The 25,411-nt window shown below is 42.3% G+C and overlaps 1 protein-coding gene across 2 annotated transcripts in view; it reads left to right on the top strand.

Annotated features, from left to right (window-relative positions):
- The window catches only part of PLPP1 (phospholipid phosphatase 1), a 75,771-nt gene that overhangs the window by 10,332 nt on the left and 40,028 nt on the right, over window positions 1-25,411 (top strand). The window contains exon 1 of one of the 2 annotated variants that reach the window (XM_040977544.1): window positions 20,626-20,780. The exons of the other annotated variant lie outside the window; for it this stretch is intronic. Within the exon in view, the coding sequence (XP_040833478.1) occupies window positions 20,631-20,780 (150 nt within the window). The 5' untranslated portion in view covers window positions 20,626-20,630. Of the gene's footprint in view, window positions 1-20,625; window positions 20,781-25,411 lie in introns of those variants that run through there. 2 annotated transcript variants of the gene reach the window in all.

The following is a 25,411-nucleotide window of genomic DNA, read 5'->3' as shown; positions in this document are numbered from 1 at the left end:
CCCCCGGGAAGGGAGACCTTTGTCCTCGCCTGCACAGTGAATCATGTGCAGAGGTCGCTCACCTTTGCTGAGGCGTTCCAGTTGACAGTTGGCAGCTCATAGTTCAGCGTTGGTTGTCACTGTTTGGAAATGTTTCCTGAGTCTTTTTCAGGGTGGGGTGTCCGGGAAAATGACATATAGGAAATGTGTAGCGGATGAGCTCTTGAGGTAATTGGCAGCTTGTTAAACCAGAGTTTGCCCTCCCTTTTGGTTTGTTTGCGTCAGCAGTAGGAGAGATGGGTTGGCTGCTTAGGTGACTAGAGACATGAGAAATATTGTTTTTTTGAAGGCCTGAGGGTGTACCCTTGCTAAATGTTTTACCCAAACTCATGTAGTCATCACACAACTCTATGAGGTATATTGTAATTAACCCCATTTTATACTCTATTATGGGGGATACAAAAATAGGTGGAAAGGAATCAATCTATAAATCTCTAATAGCTTCTTGGGTACCATGGACAACAAATTCATAATAAAATGACAATGTTGAATGGTGAATGATCAGGTGCCCGCTGTGTCCTGGCACTATTGTTACTAAGAGTGAGTAACTCTGTCTTTTAGAGGTGCCTAACCTTGCAAGGGGAGATGGACAGATATTTTAATGAAATCTTTTTTTTTTTTTTTTTTTAGATTTTTCTATTTGCTTATCTGAAAGGGAGAGGAAGATAGATACCTTCCGTTTGCTGTTTTTTTTTTGTTGTTGTTGTTGTTGTTGTTAAGATTTATTTTATTTTTAATTGGAAAGGCAGATATATAGAGAAGAGGAGAGGGAGTATTCAAGGCGAGGACTTTAGCCGCTAGGCCATGCCACTGGGCCCCAATTTGCTGTTTTATTACCCAAATATCCACATGAGCTAGAACTGGGCCAGGCCAAGCCAGCAGCCAGGAACTCACTGCAGGTCTTCCAGATGGCTGGCAAGGACCCAGCCACTTGAGCCGTCACCTGCTGCCTCCCGGGGTGCACGTTAGCAGAAAGCTGGAACCGAGCAGAACTGGGACTTGAACCGAGCTATGCAAAAGCTTGAGAGTATTATTTTTGACTAGTGCTGAAGTTTGAAAATAGTTTCTGTAGTGAGTTCAACCCATCAACATTGCTACATGAAAACATACTACGCTGTGTGCTTAAAGTGTGTGCATATGGTAGTCATTCAAATATTTGTTATATGAATGAATAGGTAATATACCTGAGTCAGCCACAATCTTCTGGGATTGAATTTTAACTCCATCTGTTACTGTGTAACATCGGAGAGATCATCTCAGCTCTTGATGAATTTCTTCATCTAATGAGGAAGAAACTGATGCTAATGGTGCCTTCCTCATCATGCTGTGAAATTAGATGAGAGGATGGATGAGACAATGTTTGTGTTTAGCATAGTTCCTGTCTGCAGTAGGTACTCAAGTGTTACTGCTGCTATGGCTGTCATTATCATTATTAAACTAATCAAGCAATTTGACCCACTGACAAAGCCTGCTTTTAAGTATGATTTCATGTGCTGGTAACTTTTCTTTTGCAAAATTGGTTCATACTTTAGTTTTTTTTTTTTAAGATTTATTTTTATTTCAAAGTCAGATATATACAGAAAAGAGACAGAGAGGAAGATCTTCCATCCGATAATTCACTCCCCAAGTGACCGCAATGGCTGGTGCTGCTCCAGTCCGAAGCCAAGAGCTCAGATCCTCCTCCAGGTCTCCCACACAGGTGCAGGGTCCCAAGGCTTTGGGCCATCATTGACTGCTTTCCCAGGCCACAAGCAGGGAGCTGGATGGGAAGTGGAGCTGCTGGGATTAGAACTGGCACCCATATGGGATCCCAGCACATGCAAGGTGAGGACTTTAGCCCCTAGGCTACTTGTGCTGGACCTCATATTTTAGTTCTTACTGTCCAGATTATAGTGGGTAATAGTTTGATTACTTATAATTTACTTATCATCTGATTGTGCTTAAAGTGACCAGTGTTCCAATAGCTTATCGAGAAGGGACCAAAATGAAAGGTTGTGGCTGGAGAGAGAACTGCAAACTAGATGAACGAGTAAGATCTTGTGGGGTAAGGTGGAATAGTTTGGATGAGCATTGCTGCTTTGGGTAGAACTTTGAATATAAAGTGGCTTATACACTGAAAGTACAGGTTGAATGAGCTAAACATTACTTTTTTTTTTTGTGTGGAGTGAACTAGCAAATGGAAGCTCTCTCTCTGCCTTTCTAATAAAAATAAATACATTTTTAAAAGACGACATGGAAAACATTCCTAGAATATTGCCTTTGTGTAATAGACAAGAGACATTTGTTGTACCTTACATTTTTTTTCTTCCAAAGAGCATGGACTTCACACATGCTCCTTTCTGGGCATTATCCGTTTTTGGCCCAATGGCCTAGTCAGAGAAAAGGTTTTTCTTTTTAATTTATTTTTAATTGAAAAGGTTTCTTAAACTGTGATATTATCAAAGCTTATTAGGAAGGTTATAGGCAATTCTCATCTTTCCGGGTGTCGAGTATATTAAAACTTCATGTCCCAGACTACTGAGTGAAATCCTAAGCACCGCCATCGAATGCAGTCTGATTGTTACCCAAATTTGAAGCAGTGAGTGGTTTCGTCAGAGGTGTCCACGTGGGCTTTTTGCCCTAGCTGAAGGCTTGATGTAGATCGTGAAAGCCATTACCTTTGTAAGTCAGATTTTGATCTGACTTCTGCTGCTGTGATCTTAGCAATAACATCACGTGGCTGCTTCATGTAGTCACATGGAAGTTACTGTGAAGTTGGGGCTTGCCTTGCCTTTCTTGCAGAATAGAACTGGTAAGTGAAACTCGGTTCTTAAGGAGAATCATTTGCTGCAGAGCTTATTGCAGTGGCTGACACCAGTTGACTTAAGGTAGGAAGACAAAAAGCACATGATGTACAAGGGGATATTTTGAGCAACTGCTGCAGAGACTGTCAAAGTTCAGTTATAAATGTAACCTGGCCAAGAATGGAATGGGTGTGCTGTCAGTGGAAAATGGGAAAAGGCCAAAGGCTGGTAGTATTTAAAAGTAGCAGTGTGGGAAAATGGGTCCTGGTACAAGTAATGTAGGCCTGCTGCTGTAGTTTCTTCTTTTGCCATACATAGGAGCACAAGTTAAAAGGAAACCTTTCTTCACTTGTTTGTTATTTGAAAGCACAGTGACTGACCTCACATCTGTGGGTTCACTTCTCTGATATCAGTAGTTGGAGTTGTGCCATGGTGAACTCTCCAGGTCTCTCACATGGGTGGCAGGGACCCACGTGTTTGGGCTATCATCCACTACTCCCCCAGACACATTAGCAGGGACTGGGATCAGAAGCAGAACGGCTGGAATTCCAGCTGGTGCTGTTCTAACCGGGTGTGCTACAACACTGCTCCAGGGAGTGTGGTTTTTTTAGATTAGTGGTACAGAGGTAGTTGAACTCTCCTTTCAGAACCCTAATTGCTGGTGAGAATTATTGATCTAATGTTTTCTTTTTTTTCTTGTTTCCCATGATATGGCTGTTTACTGTATAGTCTGGCTGTTGGCTTTATGCAGGGTTGAGGAATATTCTGTGTATACCATATATAAAGCCTGTAAAATCATTTGCCCTGGCTCTGCCGTGGCAACTACAGGTGGCTTGAAATTCACTAAATGAAAACACACGAATTTTGCATGGTCTGTGAATGATGTTATAAATATCTAAATGGCCCATGGCAGAAATATGGTCCTCCCCACTCACCTTAAAGGAATAATTGTGGGAATCTTTCTTCAGTTCATCTTCTATATAAAACACCTTGGGAAAATGGACACATGATTAGCTACTGTTGCCAAATTTTGTTGGCCTTGTCTGCTTTATGTTTGCATGCCTTAAAGTGTGTTAAACAAAGCTTACTAATTTAGATATGCCAATTTAGTAACTTCCTGCCAAACTAAGACTGCTTATGTTTTTCTTCTGAGACACACCTTAGTATAACTTTATTTTAGCTTCTGGGACCTTGCCATTTGGCATAATTTCAGAGTAGACATAATGAGTCCACATTTAAGATTTAGCATAGACTTTTTTGTTTGGGAGTGGGGAGATGAAGTCTCTGATCTGGGTATTATTTGGTTCATTGGTTAAGATGCTTTAGTTTTTACTGTCGGAATGTTTACTACACATACTTTGAGCACTGAGGTAACTAATATTGTACCAAAATGATATTTGAAATAACTCAGTATTATTTCTGTAAGTTTGGTTGCAAGAGCAGTCTCTTTAAAGGCTTTATAATTTGCTGTTGGAGCTGGCATTGTGGAGCGGTGGGTTGAACTGCCCCCTCTGATGCCAGCCAGCATGCCATGTGTGAGGCTGGCTGGAGTCCGACTGCATAACCTCGGATCCACCTTCTCTGCTGCTGTCCCTGGGAAAGACAGCAGAAGATGGCCCATGCCCCCAGCTTCGGACCAGCCCAACTCTGGCCGGTGCGGCCGTCGGGGAGTGAACCAGCAGGTGGGAGCTGGTTCACTGTCCCTCTCTGTAACTGACTTTCCAGTGATTTTTTTTTTCCTGGCAGCCATCGTCTACTACGCAGTCCCTTAAGCATTATTCCTTCTAAAAGTTGACTTAACCTCAGTGTAGCTATAAGAATCTTGAAGAGATAGAATACTGTCATTTTGAAGTTCTATGTAATTTTTTTCCCTTAAAAATAATTATTCTGGGGCCCAATGCAATGGCTCAGTGGGTAAATCTTTCCTTTGCATGTGCTGGGCTCCCACATGAGCACTGGTTCATATCCTCACTGCTCTACTTCCCATCCCTGCTTGTGGTCTGGGAAAGCAGTTGAGGACAGTCCAAAACTTTAGGACGCTGCACCCGTGTGAGAGACCCAGAAGGAGCTCCTGGCTTCGGATCGGCTCAGCTCCTACCGTTGTTTGAGTGAACAAGAAGATGTAAGATTTTTCTCTGTATCTCATTATCTCTTTAAATCCCAATAAGAATAAATAAATCTTTAAAAAATAGTTATTCTGATTTCTAAATTATCATTGGTAATCCTCTCACTATTACCCAGAGATGATCCCATTAATTAATTGGTTGCATCTTTTCCAGTGTTTTTGTTAATTTATTTAAATTTTTAAAAATTTTTTGAATTTTACTTTAGTTTTTAACAGATTTAATGTGATTTATCCTGCCCCTTCCTTCTACCCTTTTCTTCTCCTTTTCTGGCTGTTTCTTTGGTTTTTGTTTTTGTTTAGTTTTTTATATATTTTCATTACATTAAAAAAGCTAATACTTCATAAGATAAATCAAAAACAAAAAGACTTTAGTGGGAATACAGACAATAGTTATGAACAATAATTGAATGAAAAAAATGACCATACTACAAATATGTTTTAAATTTCATTTTTATTTTATTTATTTATTTTTTTAAAGATTTATTTTTATTATTTTTTATTGGAAAGGCAGATATACAGAGAGGAGAGACAGAGAGGAAGATCTTCCGTCTGATGATTCACTCCCCAAGTGAGCGCAACGGCTGATACTATGCCGATCCGAGGCCAGGAGCCTCTTCCGGGTCTCCCACGCTGGTGCAGGGTCCCAAAGCTTTGGGCCATCCTCGATTGCTTTCCCAGGCCACAGGCAGGGAGCTGGAAGGGAAGCGGGGCTGCCGGGATTAGAACCGGTGCCCATATGGGATCCCGGGCGTGCAAGGCGAGGAGCTTAACCACTGCGCCACCGCGCCGGGCCCTATTTTTATTATTTTTTTAAAAGGTGTATTTATTTTTATTGGAAAGGCAGGGTTTCAGAGAGAAGATGATACAGAAGGCTCTTCCAGCCTCTGATTACTCCCCAAGTAACTAAAATGACCGGAGCTGAGCCAATCTGAAGCCAGGAGCCAGAAATTTCTTCTTGGTCTCCTACACAGGTCCTAAGGCTTTGGGCCGTCCTCGACTGCTTTCCCAGGCCACAAGCAGGGGGGCTGGACGGGAAGTGGAGCTGCCGGGATTAGAACCGGCGCCCATATGGAATCCTTGTGCATGAAAGATGAGGACTTTAGCCACTAGGTTATTGCATCTGTCCCTGCAAATATAGTTTAAATTTTTATTTATTTATTTTTACAAATATAGTTTTATAAAACTTTGTTTTACGCCTTTATCAAACCAGTGATCAAGAATGTTATGCAACTACAGTTTTAATGATCTGTGGTTATTTTAAAATTTACTGTCTATGACTAAAATGATCATTTTGCAATGCTTTTAAAAAATATCCATATACTCACACTTACATTTTTAAGATTGATTTAAGAGTGAGGGAAGGTTTCTATTTGTTGGTTCACTCCTCTGGTGGCTGCAATGGCCAGGTTTTGGCCAGGACACAGCCAGGAGCTTCTTCTGGATTCCCATGTGGATGAGGGGAATGGGAGGGGATGAGGGCGTGTGTGTGTGTTTGTGTGTGTGTGAGCGCGCGCACAAACAGTTGGGCCATCCCAAACACTTTGCTTTCCCAAACACATTAGCAGGCAGCTGGCTTGGAAGTAGAGCAGCAGGGGCAAGCAAGCACACGTGCACTGCAGGCTTAAGCTTCTATTCCATAGCCAGTCCCCAGCCTTTTTTTTTTTTTTTAATACTGTGCCTTTAAAACAGCCCAGGTTAGTGAACCAGTGGATGAAAGATATCTGAATATTTGTGTAACACTGCTTTTCAAAACGAAGCAAAACAAACAAAATAACCAACCAATAGCCAAGTTGAAATATGTCTGCATGTATTTTTTGCAATTTTTAGCATTATCTACCACAAAGTGTTTTTTTTTTTTAATTTACTTTTATTGAAAGGCGGATATACAGAGAAGAGAGGCAGAGAGGAACATCTTTCGTCCAATGATTCACTCCCTAAGTGACTGCAATGGCCGGTGCTGAGCTGATCTGAAGCCAGGAGCCAGTAGCTCTTCCAGGTCTCCCACGTGGGTGCAGGGTCCCAAGGCTTTGGGCCGTCCTCGACTGCTTTCCCAGGCTACAAGCTGGGAGCTGGATGGGAAGTAGGGCTGCCGGGATGAGAACCGTTGACCATGTGGGATCCCTGGCGTGCAAGGCAAGGACTTTAACCACTGTGCTATCACGCCAGGCCCTATCATCTACCATAAAGTTTTAATGGACACACATTGTGTGTATTTGGCATTAATCTATTTACCCTTATTTTTGAAAGCTTAGGTTATTAGCAATCAAAAACTTTAGAAAGTCTTGGACAACCCATCCCAGAACACCTCAGTGTCCTCTGGCCTTTTCTGCCTGCTTCTCTTTCTCTTCGGTAACATCCAGATCACATCAAGTTAAAAGTTCTTCAAATAATTTGTTTGATCATCAGGGAGTGAACATGCTGTCTTCTGAGCGTTTGGAAGTTAACAATACATCTTATTAACAAGGACAAAGAGTCACAATGCATGAGTGAAGTGGTAGCTTCGTATATCAGGTCCATAAGGGCTTGGAGAGTCATAGGCCGAGGTGAAATATTAGGGAACAAACGTTTGTTAAACTCTCTTAGTGTGCCATGTTCTAGCTTAGGCACAGCACAGCGCTCTTAGTTTGCAGCATACTGTTCATACCCACTCATTAGATGAGGAAAATGAGTTCAGAAAGGTAAATGATTTGTCCAAGCTCATTTAAATGGTAATTGGGAGAATGCCAAGTCAACCTAGTGTGTTTTGCCTATCCAGACCTGTTGAGGACTCCACCCTGCCGTGCCATAGGCAGGATTCCCGGAGAAGCTGAATAGAAGCTAGAATGGCTGGTAGGTGTTGGCCAGGCAGGAGGGGTGGGATTATTGCAGAGGGCAAGTCAAGAGGTTTCAAACTGGGGGAGTAGAGAGGTGAGCTGAGGCTTAAGCCAACTGTTTTTGGTACGCAAGTTTACATATGATAAAATTTTCTCTTTCGAAATGTAGTCTATGAATTTGTGCCATTCAGAATTTAATTGTGTATGACCTTGACGTAATCAAGCTACAGGGTTGACTGGTTGATTGTCTTCCACTGTTCCCTTTGTGATCTTTGCTCCTCCCACTTTCCTCCAGTGATCGGTTCTACATCCCATAATGTCACATAAATGGAATGTTCTATAATGTCATAGAAGTAGACCCACACTGTGTAGCCCTGCATTTCTGCATAGGTCTGCCATGAATGCTATGAATGTGACTGTACAGTGTGCATATAGTTTTTCTCCTTTCAAGATACGCTTATATTCCCCCCAACTCTACTGCTTTGTAAATAGAACGATTTTGACAGAAACAACTAAGTTATAGCTTCAAATACTAAGAAATTCCCACAGATTTCATCTCTGCTAAGTATGAAGGAAAAGGGAAGATAGAAAAACAATGAACTGTCCCTTCCCATACCTTGTAAGCTTCCGTCATGGATGTGGCATTTGCATATAGTAACTCACATGGAAAGTTTGCTACTGCTGTGACCTTTGCCAGCTTGAAGAGGAAAGGGAACAGCTGCTACCACGAGGGCGTGGGCTTGGGACTCATGCCATTCTTGGCCAGCTGGCACCATTGCAGTGTGCCTTTCCGGGCAGGGAGCAGAGCAACAGGTGACAAGTTTTTTTTTTTTTTAATTTGTTAGTGTATAAACAAAGAGACTAATTTGTTTATTGTTTGTCCAAAAAGAATTTGAATTTATAGTAAATTAACCTGCCTGTGACTTTTCTTTAAAAAAGCTGTCTATATATGTACATAAATTTATTTTAAGTGTTTTAATGAAATGAGACATCCCAAGGTTGAATATATTATAGGTAATTATTGACTCAAAGCCACAAAATGTAAAAACCTTATTTGGTAAATGGCCTTTAGATCCAAATAGTTTTTCTCCCCTTTGTCTCAACTTAGGAAAAAAAAAGTATGTAGTACTTTTTATAGTAAAACCATGTCAGCCACAGAGAGGTGGTGTCTGCAAGCCGGTGGCCAGAGCGTAGGTGTCTAAGAGCTGAGAGGTCACTGTTGTTTGCACTCTTGCCCTTGGAGAGCCATGGCCGTGACTCATATTCAGACAGACAGTGCTCTAGCTCTGCCCTGCTTCAGGGCCACAGCCATGCCACCTCCACAGCGTGCAAGCTCCTTGTCCTGGAGCTCCCGCAGCGCCACTTTCACTGCGTCCTTCTTTGCTCAGGAACCAGCGTTGCTTGCCTTCCTTCCTTCCATTTTTTGTTTTTTCTCACTTTATAAGTAATGGACTGAGCCTAGTTGTTATTCTCTAATTGTTTGTGATTCTCCTTCCCTCCTCCCATGTTTTGAATGGCATCTGTACTCCCGTAAAGCCTCTCGCCATTTTGACTGCTCTCACTGCTTAGCAAAGGCAGTGTTTTCCTTTTGTTTAGAACACGGGCTTCAGGATCAGTTCAGCACACCTCGGAATTCTGGGGTATACTGTTGTGCCCAGATTTTGAGATTCCCCAGGAATCACCAGGAGTCTGAAGTTGATCCAGGTGCATAAGGATGGTTTATTGAAGCTCAGCACATCTGAGCCTCGGTCCTTGGTTGAGCAGGCAGCAGGCTGACCAACTGGTCAGCTGGGACTAACACCCCATACTGGAATGTGGCCCCAGTAGCACATTCATAGGGATTTTATAGGGGCAGTCCACAATAGCTTGAAAGGGGGAAATTCACAATAGTCCCGCAAGGTGAGGGGAAATAGCACACATTCCCTACCTATCTCAGCTGGACAGCCCATGCCTCCAGCAACTAAGGGGAGCACCCACTTAATTACTTGGAGTCAACTGTGAGATAACCAGACTTAGATGGGACTTGATTCATAAAAGGTCACATAGGCCATTTAGCCTGCAAGCTCACAGTTTCTTAATAGCGATGAGCCATGAACAAATGCTTGGGATTTTGGTACTGAGGTTCTTCATATACAGCTTACTATCAAGGTGGTACCCTCTGTGTGTGAGTCTTCCCTACCTTGGGCCTTAACCTTGACTGCCCACAATGCTACCACTAAAACACTGAAACAGAATGTAGCTTTCAGTAGCAGCTGATGTGTGTTCTGAGTAGCTGGTGCTGGTGCAGGACTAAATATAATGTGTATGGGTGAAATTTAGAATATTTATGACTTGAAATAAGCTACTTATCCTTTCTGAATCATTCCTTGATCTTTAAATTGGGAATGATAATACCTGCATTACTGGGACTGTTCATACATTAAATGTTTATCAAGGGCTCCCCTGTTCTAGGCAATGACTTAGGTGTTTGGGATATATTGGCAAATACAATATTTCTGCCTTTTTGGGGCCGTGTTCTGGAATCAGGAGAAGTGAATAAAACTGGTAAATATTTAGTGCAGTACTGGATACATAGAGCTGCTCTCAGTGGCTTAGCTCAGTGCCTTCCCCTTGGCCATTCGGTTTCCATCAGACCCACAGAGGGTTGCTGGGGGAGAAGTTTGTATTTGACCCGTGCAGCATAGTGAGGCCCAGCACTGATAGCTGGGTGTGACCTCTCCAAGAAGGACTCGGGGGCCTGGCAGTGCTGCCTACAGTCAAATCAAATATCAAGTTATTTAAAAGCCTGAACGCAGCTGACCGTGCTCTGATAACGGGAGTTGTCTTCTCTGGTGCTGCCCTTGTCTTCTCCGTGTTTCCTTTGGGTGTAGCACCATCCTTTACACTCATTTTTGCATTTTCAGGTTTCCCACCCATTCCACCATCTCAGCTCATGGTCGTATCTTTTCACTAAAGATAAACCTCAGACATCTTTCTCTGACCAAGGTGTTTCCTCCTTGCTTTTCAATAAGTTGTCTGTATCTACTAATTCCTTAATTCTTTTTCTTTTTCTTTCATTTTGTTTTTTTAATTTCTTTTGAGTCTTCTGCATTGTTGGGAATCTCTTTCCTGTAGTTTGCTCTTTTTCTGTTTTGCTTCCTTGTAACAAGTGATGTACATTATTGTTAAAACTATGTGTAACTGGGCCTGGCACGGTAGCCTGTGGCTAAAGTCCTTGCTTTGCATGAGCCAGGATCCCATATAGGGGCTGGTTCGAATCCTGGCGGCCCCGCTTCCCATCCAGTTCCATGCTTGTAGCCAGGGAAAGCAGTTGAGCACAGCCCAAAGCCTTGAGAAGGCTAATAAATAACTACCCCACCAAAACAACAACAACAAAAAACCCCAAAAACAAAAAACACGTAACACATTGGGTTTATGGCCTCAGTGACCTGGGCTTGAATTCTTTCATTGGAAAGTCAGATATACAGAAAGGAGGAGAGACAGAAAGATCTGTCCGAAGATTCACTCTCCAAATGGCCACAGTAATGAGTTTGATAATTTTGAGTGTTTAAAGAATTAGGAAGATACAGTGCTTAGCCTCGTGTCAGAGACTATGATGGCAGTTCAGTAAAAGGTAAACACTGTTAGGACAGGCCTGTGTTCTCGGTGGTCTGGCTGTTACCTGGATCACGCACATCCCAGTTTGCGGAGCGCTGGAGTTGGTTCAGTTCACTCCTAAGCAAGCTTCCTATTGCGACCTTGGGAAGCAGTAGCATTTGAGTCCCTGGCACCCAGGGAGAACTGGATTGAGGTCGCCGTTCCGGCTTTGGCCTGGCCTGCCCTGGGTGGTAATGGGAGATCAAATAGGGCTTTAGATGGTATCAGAGCGCATGGGAGGTCACTGTCTTGTCTCTTTCAGAAAACAGTTAGCCACTGTTAGTGTTTGGAAAGCATTACTTCACTCCCCCTGACACTATGCCTTTATTTACTTGAACCTTTTTTTCTGTTACTGAGTAAGTGTCCCTCATCAGAAAATTCAAAATCTTCCCAAATCGGAAACTTCTTGAGTGCCAGAATGACAGTGTTGGATTCTGGAACACTGCAAATTCTGTATTTTCTGATATGGAATACTCAACTGGTAAAACCTCTGCAGGTATACCTAAATGTGAGAAATCCTGAAATCTGAAATACTGGTTTCAGCACTTTAGGTAAGAGGTTTCTTCCTTTGAGCTGTGAAGACACTGGTCTCTTACCTCACAGACTTACTGGTTTCATACTTAAGTTGTTCAACTTCTGAGTGACTTTTCCGTTTCTATTTTTCATTTAAAATTTTTAAAATGATTTACTTGTTTTATTGTAAAGGCAGATCCACAGAGCGAAGGGGAGAGAGTAGATTCCCCCATCTGCTGGTTCACGCCCCGAGAGGCTGCAGTGGCCCGAGCAGAGGCGTTTCAGAGCCAGGAACTCTTGAGTCTTCCCCGTGGACTCCAGGCCCGAAAGCCTTGGGCCTTCTTCTGCTTGCTCACACCACAGGCGGGGAGCTGGATGGGAACAGAGCAGCTGGGATAATGAACCGGTGTCCATATGGGACCCTGGAATGGCAAGGGGAGGATTTAGCCAATTGAGTCAAAGTTGAGCCAGGCCCAACTTTTACATTTTTTTTTAAAAAAAGATTTATTTATTTTTATTGGAAAGTCCGATATACAGAGAGGAGGAGAGAAGAAAAGAAAGATCTTCCATCTGATGATTGACTCCCCAAGTGGACACAACAGCTAAAGCTGTGCTGATCTGAAGCCAAGAGCCAGGAGCTTCTTCCAGGTCTCCCACACGGGTGCAGGGTCCCAAGGCTTTGGGCCAAAAACATTTTATTTACTTCTAACTTTTGACTTCCAAAAGGAGAAAATGAAAGGGTTTGGAGACGCAGACTTTACAAAACTGTAGACTCGCTTTTCAGATCCAAATATACGTGCGGAAAAATGCACAAACATGGTCAAGTTTACCTAGCCTGGGATGAGGGAAGGGAAATGGAATGCATTTTTTGTCAGGAGTTTTATCCGCTACCTCTTGGGAAGCACATCAGCTCCTGCAAGTGAATGGTTCCTCATTGTTTTCTCATAAATTGTGCTGAGGTTTTATATTTATTTTCCGTAGTTTTCGGCAAAGTAAGACAGCTGGTTATGGTAAGATATGTCATAGGCAGGGATTGTACCTACTCCCAGTCTAACCAGAAGAAAATCAGCTGTTTCTGTACACAGCTGAGGAGGATCATGAATTGAAAGGGGCCTAAGAGGGCTCTGCGCAATAGCCTAGTGGCTATATCCTTGCCTTGCAACAACCAGGATCCCATATGGACGCCTGTTCCTATCCCAGCTGCTCCGCTTCCCATCTAGCTCCCTGCTTGCGACCTGATAAAGCAGTTGAGTATGGCCCCGGGAGACCCGGCAGAAGCTCCTGGCTCCTGGCTTTGGATTGGCTCAGCTCCAGCCATTGCAGGCACTTGGGGAGTGAACCAGCAGATGGAAGATCTTCCTCTCTATCTCTCTTTATCTGTTAATCTGACATTCCAATAAAAAAAAAACTTTTAAAAAATGGCCCAAGAAATGATGTCATTCTTTTATCTTACACGTAAACAGACACGGCTAGATTGCTTTCCTATAAAGAGAAGCCATATTTTATGGTGGAAAGAGAAACATTTTGTTAATATCTTGTCTTCCCCGCTTACTGTGTAACACTGGTTATCTCGTAGGACACACCCGAGGGCTGTTGTGTACTCTTGCATGAATTAGTGCCTGGGTTTCTGATAAAATTTAGCCCAAAGATAAAGTGAATGCCTTTGAAAGCTTTTACTAATATTCTGTATTTGTATTTTTCTTTCTTTCTTTTAAACTAAAGTAATGGTTGACACCTGTAAAAAAAAAAAAAGACATTTGGCTTTGTTAATCTGTTTTTTTCTTTTCTGTTTCTATCCAATCTTCTTTTTACTAAATAAATTACTGTATTGAATATTTTATTTCTAATGTAGGAAATTAGGCTCTATAATTTTTTTTCTTCCTAAGTTTTTATTTAATTTTGTGTTCTTAATTGGAAAGGCAGATTTACAGAGAAGAGAGACAAAGATTTTTCATCCACTAGTGCAATCCACAAATGACTGCAGCTGCTGGAGCTGAGTCAATCTGAAGTCGGGAGCCAGGAGCCTCTTCCAGGTCTCCCACGTGGGTGCAGGATCCCAAGGCTTTGGGCTATACTCGACTGCCTTCCCAGGCTGTGGACATGAATGGTGCCCATGTGGGATTTTGGTGCTTGCAAGTAGATTAGTCTATTGCTCTGGGGCCTATTTTTTTCAACATGTTAAATTTTCTATCTCTACATCTTTTATTTATTTTTAATAAAAAGTTATACATATTTACAGGGTACCATGTGATGTTTGGTACATGTATACATTGTATAATGCTCAGTAAGTGTGTTTGTTTTCAAACCTTATTTCCTTTGTGTTGAAAATATCAAATCCTCTTTTTTTTTTTTAAGATTTATTTTTATTGGAAAGTCAGATATACAGAGAGGAAGAGAGAAAGGAAGATCTTCCATCCAATGATTCACTCCCCAAGCGGCTGCAACAGCCAGAGCTGAGCTGATCCGAAGCCAGGAGCCCAGAGCCTCTTCCGGGTCTCGCAGGCGGGGTCCCAAGGCTCCCTAGGCTTTGGGTCATCCTCAACTGCTTTCCCAGGCCATAAGCAGGGAGCTGGATGGGAAACAGGACTGCTGCAATTAGAACTAGTGGCCATATGGGATCCCAGTGCAAGGACTTTAGCCGCTAGGCTGCTGTGCTAGGCCCTTGTCTTTTTTTTTTTTAATAGATAAATTTGCAGCACACTATCTATAGCCCCACTGTTGTGCAGTAGAGCCCTACAAGTTCTAACTTCTGTCCAGCTACAAGCACATCTGTTTTGGAGATTTCCCCAGGTGGAATGTTTAAGGAGCCTCACAGGGAGGAAGTCGGCTTTCTGCTAGAACAGTAATGATGACTGCTACTCAATGACATGATTTGTTTTTCCTTGAGATTCTTTAGGTTAGAACGAGGTGATCAGATACTGCACTAATGACAAATTTGTGATGCAGTTTCAGATCTGATAGCATCTGTGGGCTGTAAAGAAGCTACCAGAATGGATCTGGGCTGATGCTGTCTGTCTGTGCGGTCCTGTCTGGAAGCATGATTGCTCTTTGCTCTTCAGCGCTGCATTTGCAAGTCTGGTCCTCTGCCTGCCTGTAGGGGAGTTGTGGAGCTCTGGGTGAATCGGGAAGCAGGATGCCGTTGGCACCCTCACTCCTGTTGTTGACAAGAGAATGCCAGTTGCTGACTGGGAGAGAGCTTCCACGGGAGCCAGGTCTGAAGTTGTGCCTAGAGCTAAGGCTGGATTGTGCAGAGATGGCCCTCAGGATTCCAGTAGTTTGTAAACTACAAATTTTACAGTCAACTTGAGCGTTTTTAGTTTGTCTATCTTTGTGAAGTTTTAACCATTCTCCACTTGGAGCGCAGAGTGCAGAATCGTAGGCGCTTCTTGAGCATGGTTTCGGACTTGTTTGCGCTGGTTTTGATCTTTTCTTAGTTTATTTGTTTTAATTTGAACCTTTTGGATTGGAAGATCACTTAAAACTTGTCATGATTTAAACTCATGGTCACACAAGGTTGTTATTTAGATGCATTCATTTTACTCATTTGCTCATCCATTCAGTAAATACTCCTTGAAGTACTCACTGTAAGCATGATTGCGGAGAGAACATTGCTACATGGTAAGCTATTCTGGACAAGGACATGAACAGTGTAATCTGTAGAGACACCCAAGGCTGGTGTGTGTGTTAGAGACACATCTGTGTGCGAGACACGGCCCGTAGTTTTGTAGGTACAGCCTCTTTAGATAGTCTACCTCTGGAAAGGTGGGTAAACCACTGTTATTTCTGTTTCAGGCCCCCAACGTATGTTAAATATACTGGTCTTTCTCATCTCTGCCTTTTCTTCCACTTTACCCTCATGCTGCTTTTTCCTTACACAATTCTTTGAGTCGCCTTCCACTGGTAGACTACCATTAAAGCACAAACTGGGCTGCATAAATAAAGTTCAATCTTTTAAAAAGTTTTTTTGAGAGGCAGAATTACACAGACAGAGGTGTTCCATCTGCTGGCTCACTCCCCACATGGCTGCAGTGGTAGAACTGGGCTGGTCTGAGGACAGGAGCCTGCAATTTCTTCTGGATCTCCCAAGTAGGTGCAAGGGCCCAAGGACTTGAACTGTCCTCTGCTGCTTTTCCAGGCCACAAGCAGGGAGCTGGATCCCATGCAGGATGCTGGTGCCGGAGGCGGAGGCTTAGCCTGCTCCTGCATGGTGACAGTCCTCAGGTCCAAAATTCTTACCACAGGTTCTTAGTATAGGGTCAGTAAATTGTTTCAGCTTTCCCAAGTGACCCACCTTTAGGCAGCATCTGTTCCCTGCTGGGATCCTGATTGATCTAACTTACTTCTGCCTCTGGACAGCTGCCTCTTGCCCTTACAGACTTGCTTTCTGTCACGGTCTACTTTGGGCTCAGTGCAGGGATGTTAACCTTGCTCTTCGAGAACAGTGGGCTTGGTCAGTGGGAGGCGCTGGCAGCAGGAGAGGGGTTGGTATATTTTCTTTCTTGGCTTCATGCTGGCTCTCGCAGAGGTCCTGGCTTGGGTCGAGTGACCTCATGATGCCTTTAGGCTTGGGTGTGGCGGCAGCTTCAGCAAGTCACAGTATCTCTGACTCCTCCCACATTTTCAGCATTTTGCAAATAGTCTTTCTTAATTCTCCTTGAATTACCTGGCTTTCCTGAAAGCACTGTCTACTTCCTGCTGGATCCTGACTCTTGCTTTAGTTATGTATGTTTGCAGCTACAACTGTGTAGTTTGCCTGTGGCGCTGAACTCCGTCTGTTTAAGTTTTGGTGTGACTTCCCCCGACCCCTCACCCCCTGCTTTAGTCTTCTTTCTTTTCCTGGAAGTATGGCTGTCATGAACAGGAACTGAAATGTCTGAGTAGGGACTGTGGGCACATCTGGATTTCAGTGTGTGGCATACTGTTTAGCTGTCTGAAAGCATTTTTCTTTTTTGAGAAAATATGGAAGGGAATGAGTACTAAGGTTAGTTTAGTCTCTAACAATATCTAGATTTGTTTTCATTCTTTCTGATAAGCAATTAGCACTTATTTTTGCTTTTACAAGTTTGTCATCTGTAAGATGTAGCTTAGATTTTTTTCCATTGGAATGTTTTATGTTATATAATTTTATAATTATATAATTTATATCTTTGAGATAGTGTGAATTGCATATGAACTGGAAGATACTTTAATTGTCAGTTGGAGGAGAATAAAGTTGTAGGACTTAACATTCATGGAGAAAGGAATTAAAAGATGTTTTGATACAAAAACTATTGAAACCTCATTAATAGTTCTTTGATAACGTGCATTTCCCATGAGCTTTTTGAAGATCCCGATCTATCTATGCAGATATTCATTATCTGTCTTCCTCCAAATACCTTAGAGAAAGGTACTGAGAGAGACAAAGTCGCTAACGGTTGTGTTTAGCAATCCTGCAACACCTATGTGGCACCATCAGCCATGAATCCTGATAGGAAACAGATGATCATACTGTCAAACTGGACAGTTAGAGGAGTAAGTGAAGGAGCTGGTCACAGATATGTAGGCAGCGTTTAGAAAATCAACAAGGCATGGCATAGCACTTTGTACTAGGACAGAGAAGATGCAATGTTGCCCCTGAAGGCTGAGAGTTCAGACCAAGGAGTGGTTACTACAACTCCAAAAAGGGAGTGGTGTAGAGAGCAGCTGTCCCAGGTAAAGGATGAAAGCCTATAGTGGGCCTGCAGAGGGGAGCCAGGGAGATGACTGCACGGAGTCCTGCTGTGTGTGCCCTTTGATTCTAGTCAGTGCCTGTCCCTGGACCCCTCCCCTCCAATACTGCCCAGTGACACTCAGGAGGGACACTGTCCCCATGCTCTTTCTTTCCCTTGATTTCTATCAGGGCCACCTCCAAAATCTTTGCCCTTCAGGGTTGTTGGCAGCCATGCAAAATGCAGTTAAAGTACAATGTGACATGTGCGAGGTGAAATATGTACAAAGTAATACATGTATAAGATGCCATGGGAAGGATGAGAGGGAGTGCCTGATTTGGACCTGCAGGAGCAGTGAGATTTTTGAGCATTCCTCAAGGAAAGCTGGTGAAAACAGTATGTTAGGGCTGAGCCAGTGTTTTAGTGTGAATGACTGCATGGGGGTCAGTGGAAGATGGGGCTGAGCGTTTGAAAGGTGTCAGTTGCCCCAAAGACAGTAGCATTCTGTCCCCTGGAACTAGCCCCTCTCACGTTCCATGCCTGTCCCTGTGTCCAAACCCTGAAGGGTCATCTTTCTGATCTGCTTCTGTGACCGCTCAAGCTGTGCCGTTTCTACATTCAAACTGTTCTGCCTCATGTCCTTTTTTTACTTACACTCTCAACATACTTTTTAACACCTTCTTAACTGAATGATTTAGAAGCTGTGTTACATTCTCCCTTTCTTTTACCCATTACTTTCACTTTTCTCCCTTTAATTTACCTTTCTGAAATCATTGATTTTATCATGTTGCTGATCCTGAGCCAGAGAGTGCTATTTCCTACAGGATAAATATTTTTTAGAACAACATAGATACAGATATGGATATTTTAAAAACGTTTTATTTGAAGGGCAGAGTTACAGAGAGAAAAGGAGAGACGGAGAGATCCCACACCCACTATGGCTCTCACCAGCTGAAGCTGGAGAGTCTGCCCCCAGCCCTGGCTCTCAAACTCACCAGCAGGGAGCTTGATGAGAAGTGGAGCAGCTGGGACACAAGCCAGTACTCATATGGGATGCCAATGCTTGCAGGTAGAGAATTGCACTATCATGCTGACCCAGAGTTTTTGTTATAAATATAACGTATTTTATATTGAAGGAAAATTTTTTTTCTGAAGGTCTGCTTTCCCCTGTTGATTTCTTTGCTCCAGTGCCAACCTGTTAGTCTAGCCAGATTGGTTGTCTCTGCTGCAGGTCATATTCACTGACTTTAGCAACAGGTAAAGTCTTGGGCCAGTAAGATGGGGCAGCACATTAAGCAGCTGCTTGTGGCATTCCATCCTAATTGAAATGCTAGTGTGTCCTGTCCTGGCTGCTCCGTTTCTGATCCAGCTTCCTGCTTGTGCATCTGGGAGGGCGGCAGAAGACCCGAGAACTTGGGCCCCTACCACCAATTGGAGAGGCCAAGATGGAGTTGCTTGCTCTTGGCTTTGTCCTGACCCAGCTCTGGTGGTTTTTGGTCATTTCTGGGAGTGAAGTAACAGATGGACGATCTGTCTTCCCAGTGAGTGAGTAAAGGAAACAGCTAGCCTGTGTTGGAATCCTGGTTCCATCACTTCACAGGTTTCAGCAAAGTTCCTCGTTTCTCGAAGCTTCACAAACTGTATTTCAAAAATGGGGATGGTAATGGTATTTCCTTGACAGGCTGGATGTAGAGGCTGGGTCGTCTGTACAGCCTAGTGCCTGCTTGGGTGAGCATGCGGTACCTGTTGGCTGTGAAGTGTTCTTACCTCCGGCACTCCTGCTCATTCCCCTGTGCTTTGGTGGATGCAGTTTTCGTGCAGACTTGGCCTCCCTCTCCTACATAAAAGCTCCCCGGTGCCTCTCTGTTGCCTGTGGTTTCCCTGCTCTGTTAAGGTCAACTCAATTGCCTCTTCTTTAATACTTTCTAGCTACTTCAGTTCACATTGACCTCTGAGTTCTTGTAGGCTTTTTTTTTGGTGCCCATGCTAATGGTAATATTTCTATTTTTGTGGCATCTTCCCATTTTTTAGGGTATTTGTATTTTAAAATTTATACTCAGCCTAAAACAGTTGTGGAATGACTTGTCAGAATCAAGATATAGAATAATTTCTTTTTAAAATTTTTTATTTATTATCTTTTAAGATAAAGAACAACTTCATTACTCGCCCAAATCTAGAGTATATATTCTGTTTCCACATGTACACTTTTGGTTTTGAAGCTAGTATTTATTTTACAATAATTTGTCTCTAAGTGTGGCCTTACCTGGTGAACATATAGCAAGTGACAAGATGGTGAATGCTTGAATTATGTAAAATAAAGCTTAAAAATATGATGAATTTGAGTACATTAAGAAGCCATTAATTTACTTAACTTTCTTTTCAGGGTCATTTTATCAGAGTGGGGATAGTGCAACTGAAAATTATCTATGTGTAACTTGTTAAAGAGGTTTTAGAGCCCTAACTGGGCTAATAAACCCCATTTTTATTTGTCTTTGGAAAACAGAGCTTGTTCCTTTCTGCTTATATTACCAAATATACTTAATAATTTCTAATTTTTCCAGTTCTGTGAAATTCTAACACGAAGCCAATTTTCATCATCTTTGACTTCATTTGTTATGATGCCGTTATTAAATTCATAGCTTATCTTTTTATTTAATGTATTTAAGTTATTAAGCAATTCAATTATTTATGAGTTATATAATGTGAAATAGAAAACCTTCCTGTTTTTGCTACTTTATTTTTCTATGGGACAATTTGACTCAGCTCTCTGGGAATTTCTTTTATTGACTGTCCTTGAATTCAGAAGTCAATGATAGCGAGAGAGTTTATTTATGGATAAAGGAAGAGCTGGCACAGATGAGCACATGCTGCCTAGTTTCCTCAGTCTTCAGTCTTGGGTATTACATAGTATTGATCTTTCTCCTTAGAGGACAAAAAGTGATTAAATTTGTACTCCATTCAGTAGTCTTTACCTCCTAACGAAGTGAATTGAATTTAATCATGTGTGTCTTTTTTCCCTTCCCCAACAGCTTCCATGCCTATGGCTGTTCTAAATTTGGGCCAAATATATCCATTTCAGAGAGGCTTTTTCTGTACAGACAACAGCATCAACTATCCGTACCATGACAGTACCGTCACAAGCACTATCCTCATCATACTGGGGCTTGGCTTACCCATTGCCTCTGTAAGTAACTCAATAAGTAGGTAGTGATGGGTTGGTTGTGGAGGTTTGATGAAGTGATGGAGTTGGGGGTGGGGGGTACATCCACAGGACTTACCTTCACTGCTATTTGAGGTAGTGAATGATGATTGGAGAAATATATCTAGTGTTTAATCCAGAGGCAGAGTTTTTCTAGGTAAGGGTGGATGTTACTCAAAAACAACTTGATATCATCCTAAGGAATTATAGAGTGATTATTTTAGAATGGAAGGGTTTATTGAAGTCATTTAGGCCAATTGCTCTTAGTGCACAAGTGAAAAAACTTAGGCTCAGACACTTATTCAAGTCCAGTAAGCCATTTTATGACAGTGTTGAAACTAAGATTATGCTTGCTTATCATACTGTTAGATGGAAATTGAGGCCAAAAAAAGGAGATGGGCTTACTTACTAAATTCAAGAAAACAGAAGTTTCTGTAGAAAGGTTATAAAAGTATGCAAAATAAAATCCATAGAATGCCACTGCTATATCTTTTAAAATTTATTTAAGATTTACTTACTGATTTGAGAAGGCAGAGTTACAAAGAAGGATAGCCAAGGTCTAGAGAAAAGTCTTCCATCTGCTGGTTTACTCCCAAAATGGCCACAATGACCAGGACTGGCCCAGGCCAGAGCCAGGAGCTGTATCTGGGTTTCTTATGTGCAGGGGCCCAAGTAGCTGAGCCACCTTCTGCTTTCCCCGGTGCATTAGCAGCAAGCTGTACTGGAAATGAGTCAACTGGGGCTTGACTCAGCAGCTATATGGGATGCTGGTGGTGTGGACAGTAGCTAACTGGCTCTGCCACAGTGCTAATCCCTGTACTAACATTCTTTATCATCCTTTAAGATATTCCAGCCTTTCCTAGGATAACACTGGGTTTCACTTTTTCAAATTTTAAAATATTTATTTCAGCAGTAAAGCAATCAAATAAGTACCTGCTAGCTCACTCTCCAAATGTTCACAGCGGTTGGGACTGACCAGGCTGACTCCGGGAGCCAGGAACTCGGGCGAGGTCTCACATAGGTAACAGGACCCAGTTATTTGAACCATCACCTGCTGGTTACCAGGGTGTGCTTTTAGTAGGAAACCAAAATTGCCAACAGTGCTGGGACTGAAACTCAGGCATTCTCTGGGTTGGGGTGCTGGGCATCTTAAGCAGGATGTCCCCCAGCAGGCCAAATGCCCATCCCTCACTATTCTAAGTAGCTGGGAACCTTTATTCTTCGTTAAGATTAAAAATTGGGTTAAGATGGGCTTTGGAATATTGTGCTTGCTTTATCCTTGGCCCTGATACCTAAACCTTGCCTTTTACATTTCACGTGTCTTAGAAATAGAATGGAAGGAGCAGGGCAAATAATTACCTCCTCTGGTGGCTTGGGATTGTAGGAGATCCTGCTCTATTTTTCTTTTGACCACTTGGCTCCTGTCAGTTGGCCTCCCTAGATAGTCATTAAATCTTAGTGTCTCACCAAATTCAGCAACCTGGTTCTACAAAATAGGCCTGATGGAGTTTCTTTCCCTATACCCCCCGCCCCCACTTCAGTTGGCTAAGAATAATAAGCTAGTTCTTTGGTTTTTAGCTCACATATCTGAGTTCATTGTGCCTTTTTGGCCAGCAGGATTTTTAAAATGTGTTCTGAAGGTGAGGGGAATTGGATTTTATTATATTCTAGGATATGTAAGTGTATACTTCTAATTTCATTATAAACACTTCTGTCGTTGTAAAAGAGGAGAGAGATCTGGTAGGAGATACTTAGATTTTGTTTCCTGGGAGGTAAATTCCATCCTAACTGGTAACCCCTGTTTCAGCTACTGGCCTTACAAAACAGTATATAGAGAAACGTGTAGTACTGGCATTTACATGACAAGGAGACAGGGTTACTATAATTGCATGAGTCCAAGTGTTACTTGTGGCTATAATTCTCAATAATTTGAAAAGGTAATTCCTTGTTAAGTTAGTTCCTTGACTTGGGTTTTTTTTTTTTTTTTTAGAAAGCTTTATAACAATAATACTAATTTGTGATTTCTAAAACTTTTATTGTAAAATAAAAAATAGCCTTTTATGTTTTCTTAAAGATTGGATTCCCTTCTACCTACACATACCTATTGACATTTTGATGTTATTTAGTAGTTTTTAAAATATTAAATTCATTTGAGTGTGAGGCATGTTGAGGAGTAGGGAGGTACAAAGGCAGAGGTAAAGAGTGCTAGCGAATGTGTGAGCAAGCACTCGCATCTTCAGGTTCACCCTGCAATGGCTGGCACTAGGTTGGGTCAAGCTAGGAGCCAGGAACTCAGTCTAGGCCTCCCAGATGGGTGGCAGGAACCCAGGTCCTCTGTGGCTGCTGCCTCCAGGATGTCCATTATCAGACATATGAAACAGTCAGGAAGGGAAGCCAATACTGAGCCCAGATGCTCAATATAGCAAGTGCTATCTTAACCTGTAGGCCAAACACCCACTCCCTCCGGTTCGGTTGTGTTTATGCCATCCTGAGCACATTGCAAATTTCAGGGATTTTTTTTTTCACCTTGTAAAAAGTATTTTGGAGTTCCTGTTGACTATTAAATAGTTTAAGTGAGAGCAATAATGCTACTTTTTAAAGTAGAAATATTTGGTATGAAGTTTTGAGGCCTATTTCCCTGTGAGTTTGCTATGAATGATAATTGATCAGGAAAAATATTTGAATGCAAATTCATTTAAATTTAAAGTAATATTTGGATAATTTCTAGGCTTTAAATATACCTGTTGCTTGTGGACTAATGTGAAGGGATTCTTGAATTTGTAGGGTAGATTTGTTTTAATAGTTTATATACTCATATAGCATCAAATGTGGAACAGAATTTATTTTTGTTATATGTTGCATTCATATATATGCACTATATAATTTGATAAGTAATAAGGTTTTGGATGATTGTAAAGGGTACAGTTTAAAGCAGTGATTTTTTTTTTAAAGCAGCGACTTATTTTAAGAATGTTAAGTTCCATATTTTTTTTAATGCATTTTGTGCTGTGTCTTCATTCATTAGCAATCAAAAGGGATGCCAAGTTCAGAGGACTGTAGATTCCTCTGTCATTTGGCTGAAAGGTTCTTTTTGTGTGTGGTGTGTTGTTCAATGATCCACTTTGGATTTGGAATTAAACGCCTTCCCTACCCCTCCCCACCACCTTTCCCTTTAACTTTGTGTAAGTTTACATTGTCCCTGGCAATTCCTCATGTGTTTACCTTGATAAAATTTTTAAATTTGTAGAAAAATATAAAAACTTGAATTTGTCTGCAAACTTTGCAAGTAATGATAGTAACAATAACATTATAGTGTTAAATCTCAAATCCCTGTGTTGCAGTAAGTGCTTTTTGTCTGGAGGGTCATTGTATAGTTTCAAAATAGAAAATTCCTACATGTGTTTGATAGATTATTTTAAATTGATCTGAGTACTGACTGTGATTAGTTGCTCTTAACATGCCTTGATTACTGATAAAGTAACATTTAGTAAAAATGTCTGGCTTAAAATACTAACAACCAATGCTTTTTCCTGATCAATGGAAAAAAAATTCCTTAAGAGTCCCTGTCGAAACTGCAACATAAGCTAGGAATGTTTGTGAATGTGAGAAAGGCTTTCCCTTTTTATGTGTCTTCTGCTTTACTGAGAAACAGATGGACGCCCCAGAAGAAAATGGCCAAAGGGCACGAACCTGAGTTGTCAAAAGGAGGAAAAAAATGGCTAAGAAATTCAGAAAAAAAATGGACATGTTTAAAAAGTTCACTGTCCTGTACTTGGCATACTTGGTAAAGCTGCCCACCTGTGATTCTGGCAGCCCACGTGGATGCCAGTTCTTTTTTTTTTTTTTAATGATTTAAAAATTTTTATTGAAAAGTCAGATGTACAGAGAGGAAGATCTTCTATCTGATGATTCAATCCCCAAGCAACTGCAACGGCTGCAGCTGTGCTGATCTGAAGCCAGGAGCCAGGAGCCTCCTCTGGGTCTCCCACGCGGATGCAAGGTCTCAAGGCTTTGGGCTGTCCTCAACTGTTTCCCCCAGGCCACAGGCAGGGAGCTAGAAGGGAAGCAGAGCTGACAGGATTAGAACCAGTGCCCACATGGGATCTCGGTGTGTGCAAGGTGAGGGCTTTAGCCACTAGGCTACCATGACAGACCTGTGGGTGCCAATTCTTGTCCTGATTGCTACAATTCTGATCCAACTTCCTGCTAATGGGCTGGAAAAAGCAGCAAAGATGACCCAAGTGTCTGGGCTCCTATCATCCACATGGAAAAACTGAGAGAAGCTCCTGGCTTTGGCCTGGTCCATCCCTGGCCATTGTGCCATCTGGGGAATGAACAAGCAGTGGAAAGTATTTCTGTTGCTCTATAGCTCTGTCAAATACATACATAAATAAATCTTTTTCGGGCCCGGCGCGGTGGCGCAAGTGGTTAAGTCCTCGCCTAGCACACCCGGGATCCCATATGGGCGCCGGTTCTAATCCCGGCGGCCCCGCTTCCCTTCCAGCTCCCTGCCTGTGGCCTGGGAAAGCAGTTGAGGACGGCCCAAAGCTTTGGGACCCTGCACCCGCGTGGGAGACCCGGAAGAGGCTCCTGGCTTCGGATCGGCATAGTATCGA

This window comes from Ochotona curzoniae, unplaced genomic scaffold (genome assembly GCF_017591425.1).
Source record: "Ochotona curzoniae isolate NIBS_2020 unplaced genomic scaffold, NIBS_Ocur_1.0 contig_2754, whole genome shotgun sequence".
NCBI lineage: Eukaryota > Metazoa > Chordata > Mammalia > Lagomorpha > Ochotonidae > Ochotona > Ochotona curzoniae.
Note: the sequence above shows the minus strand (reverse complement) of the source record. Positions and strands in the feature narration are given on the sequence as shown.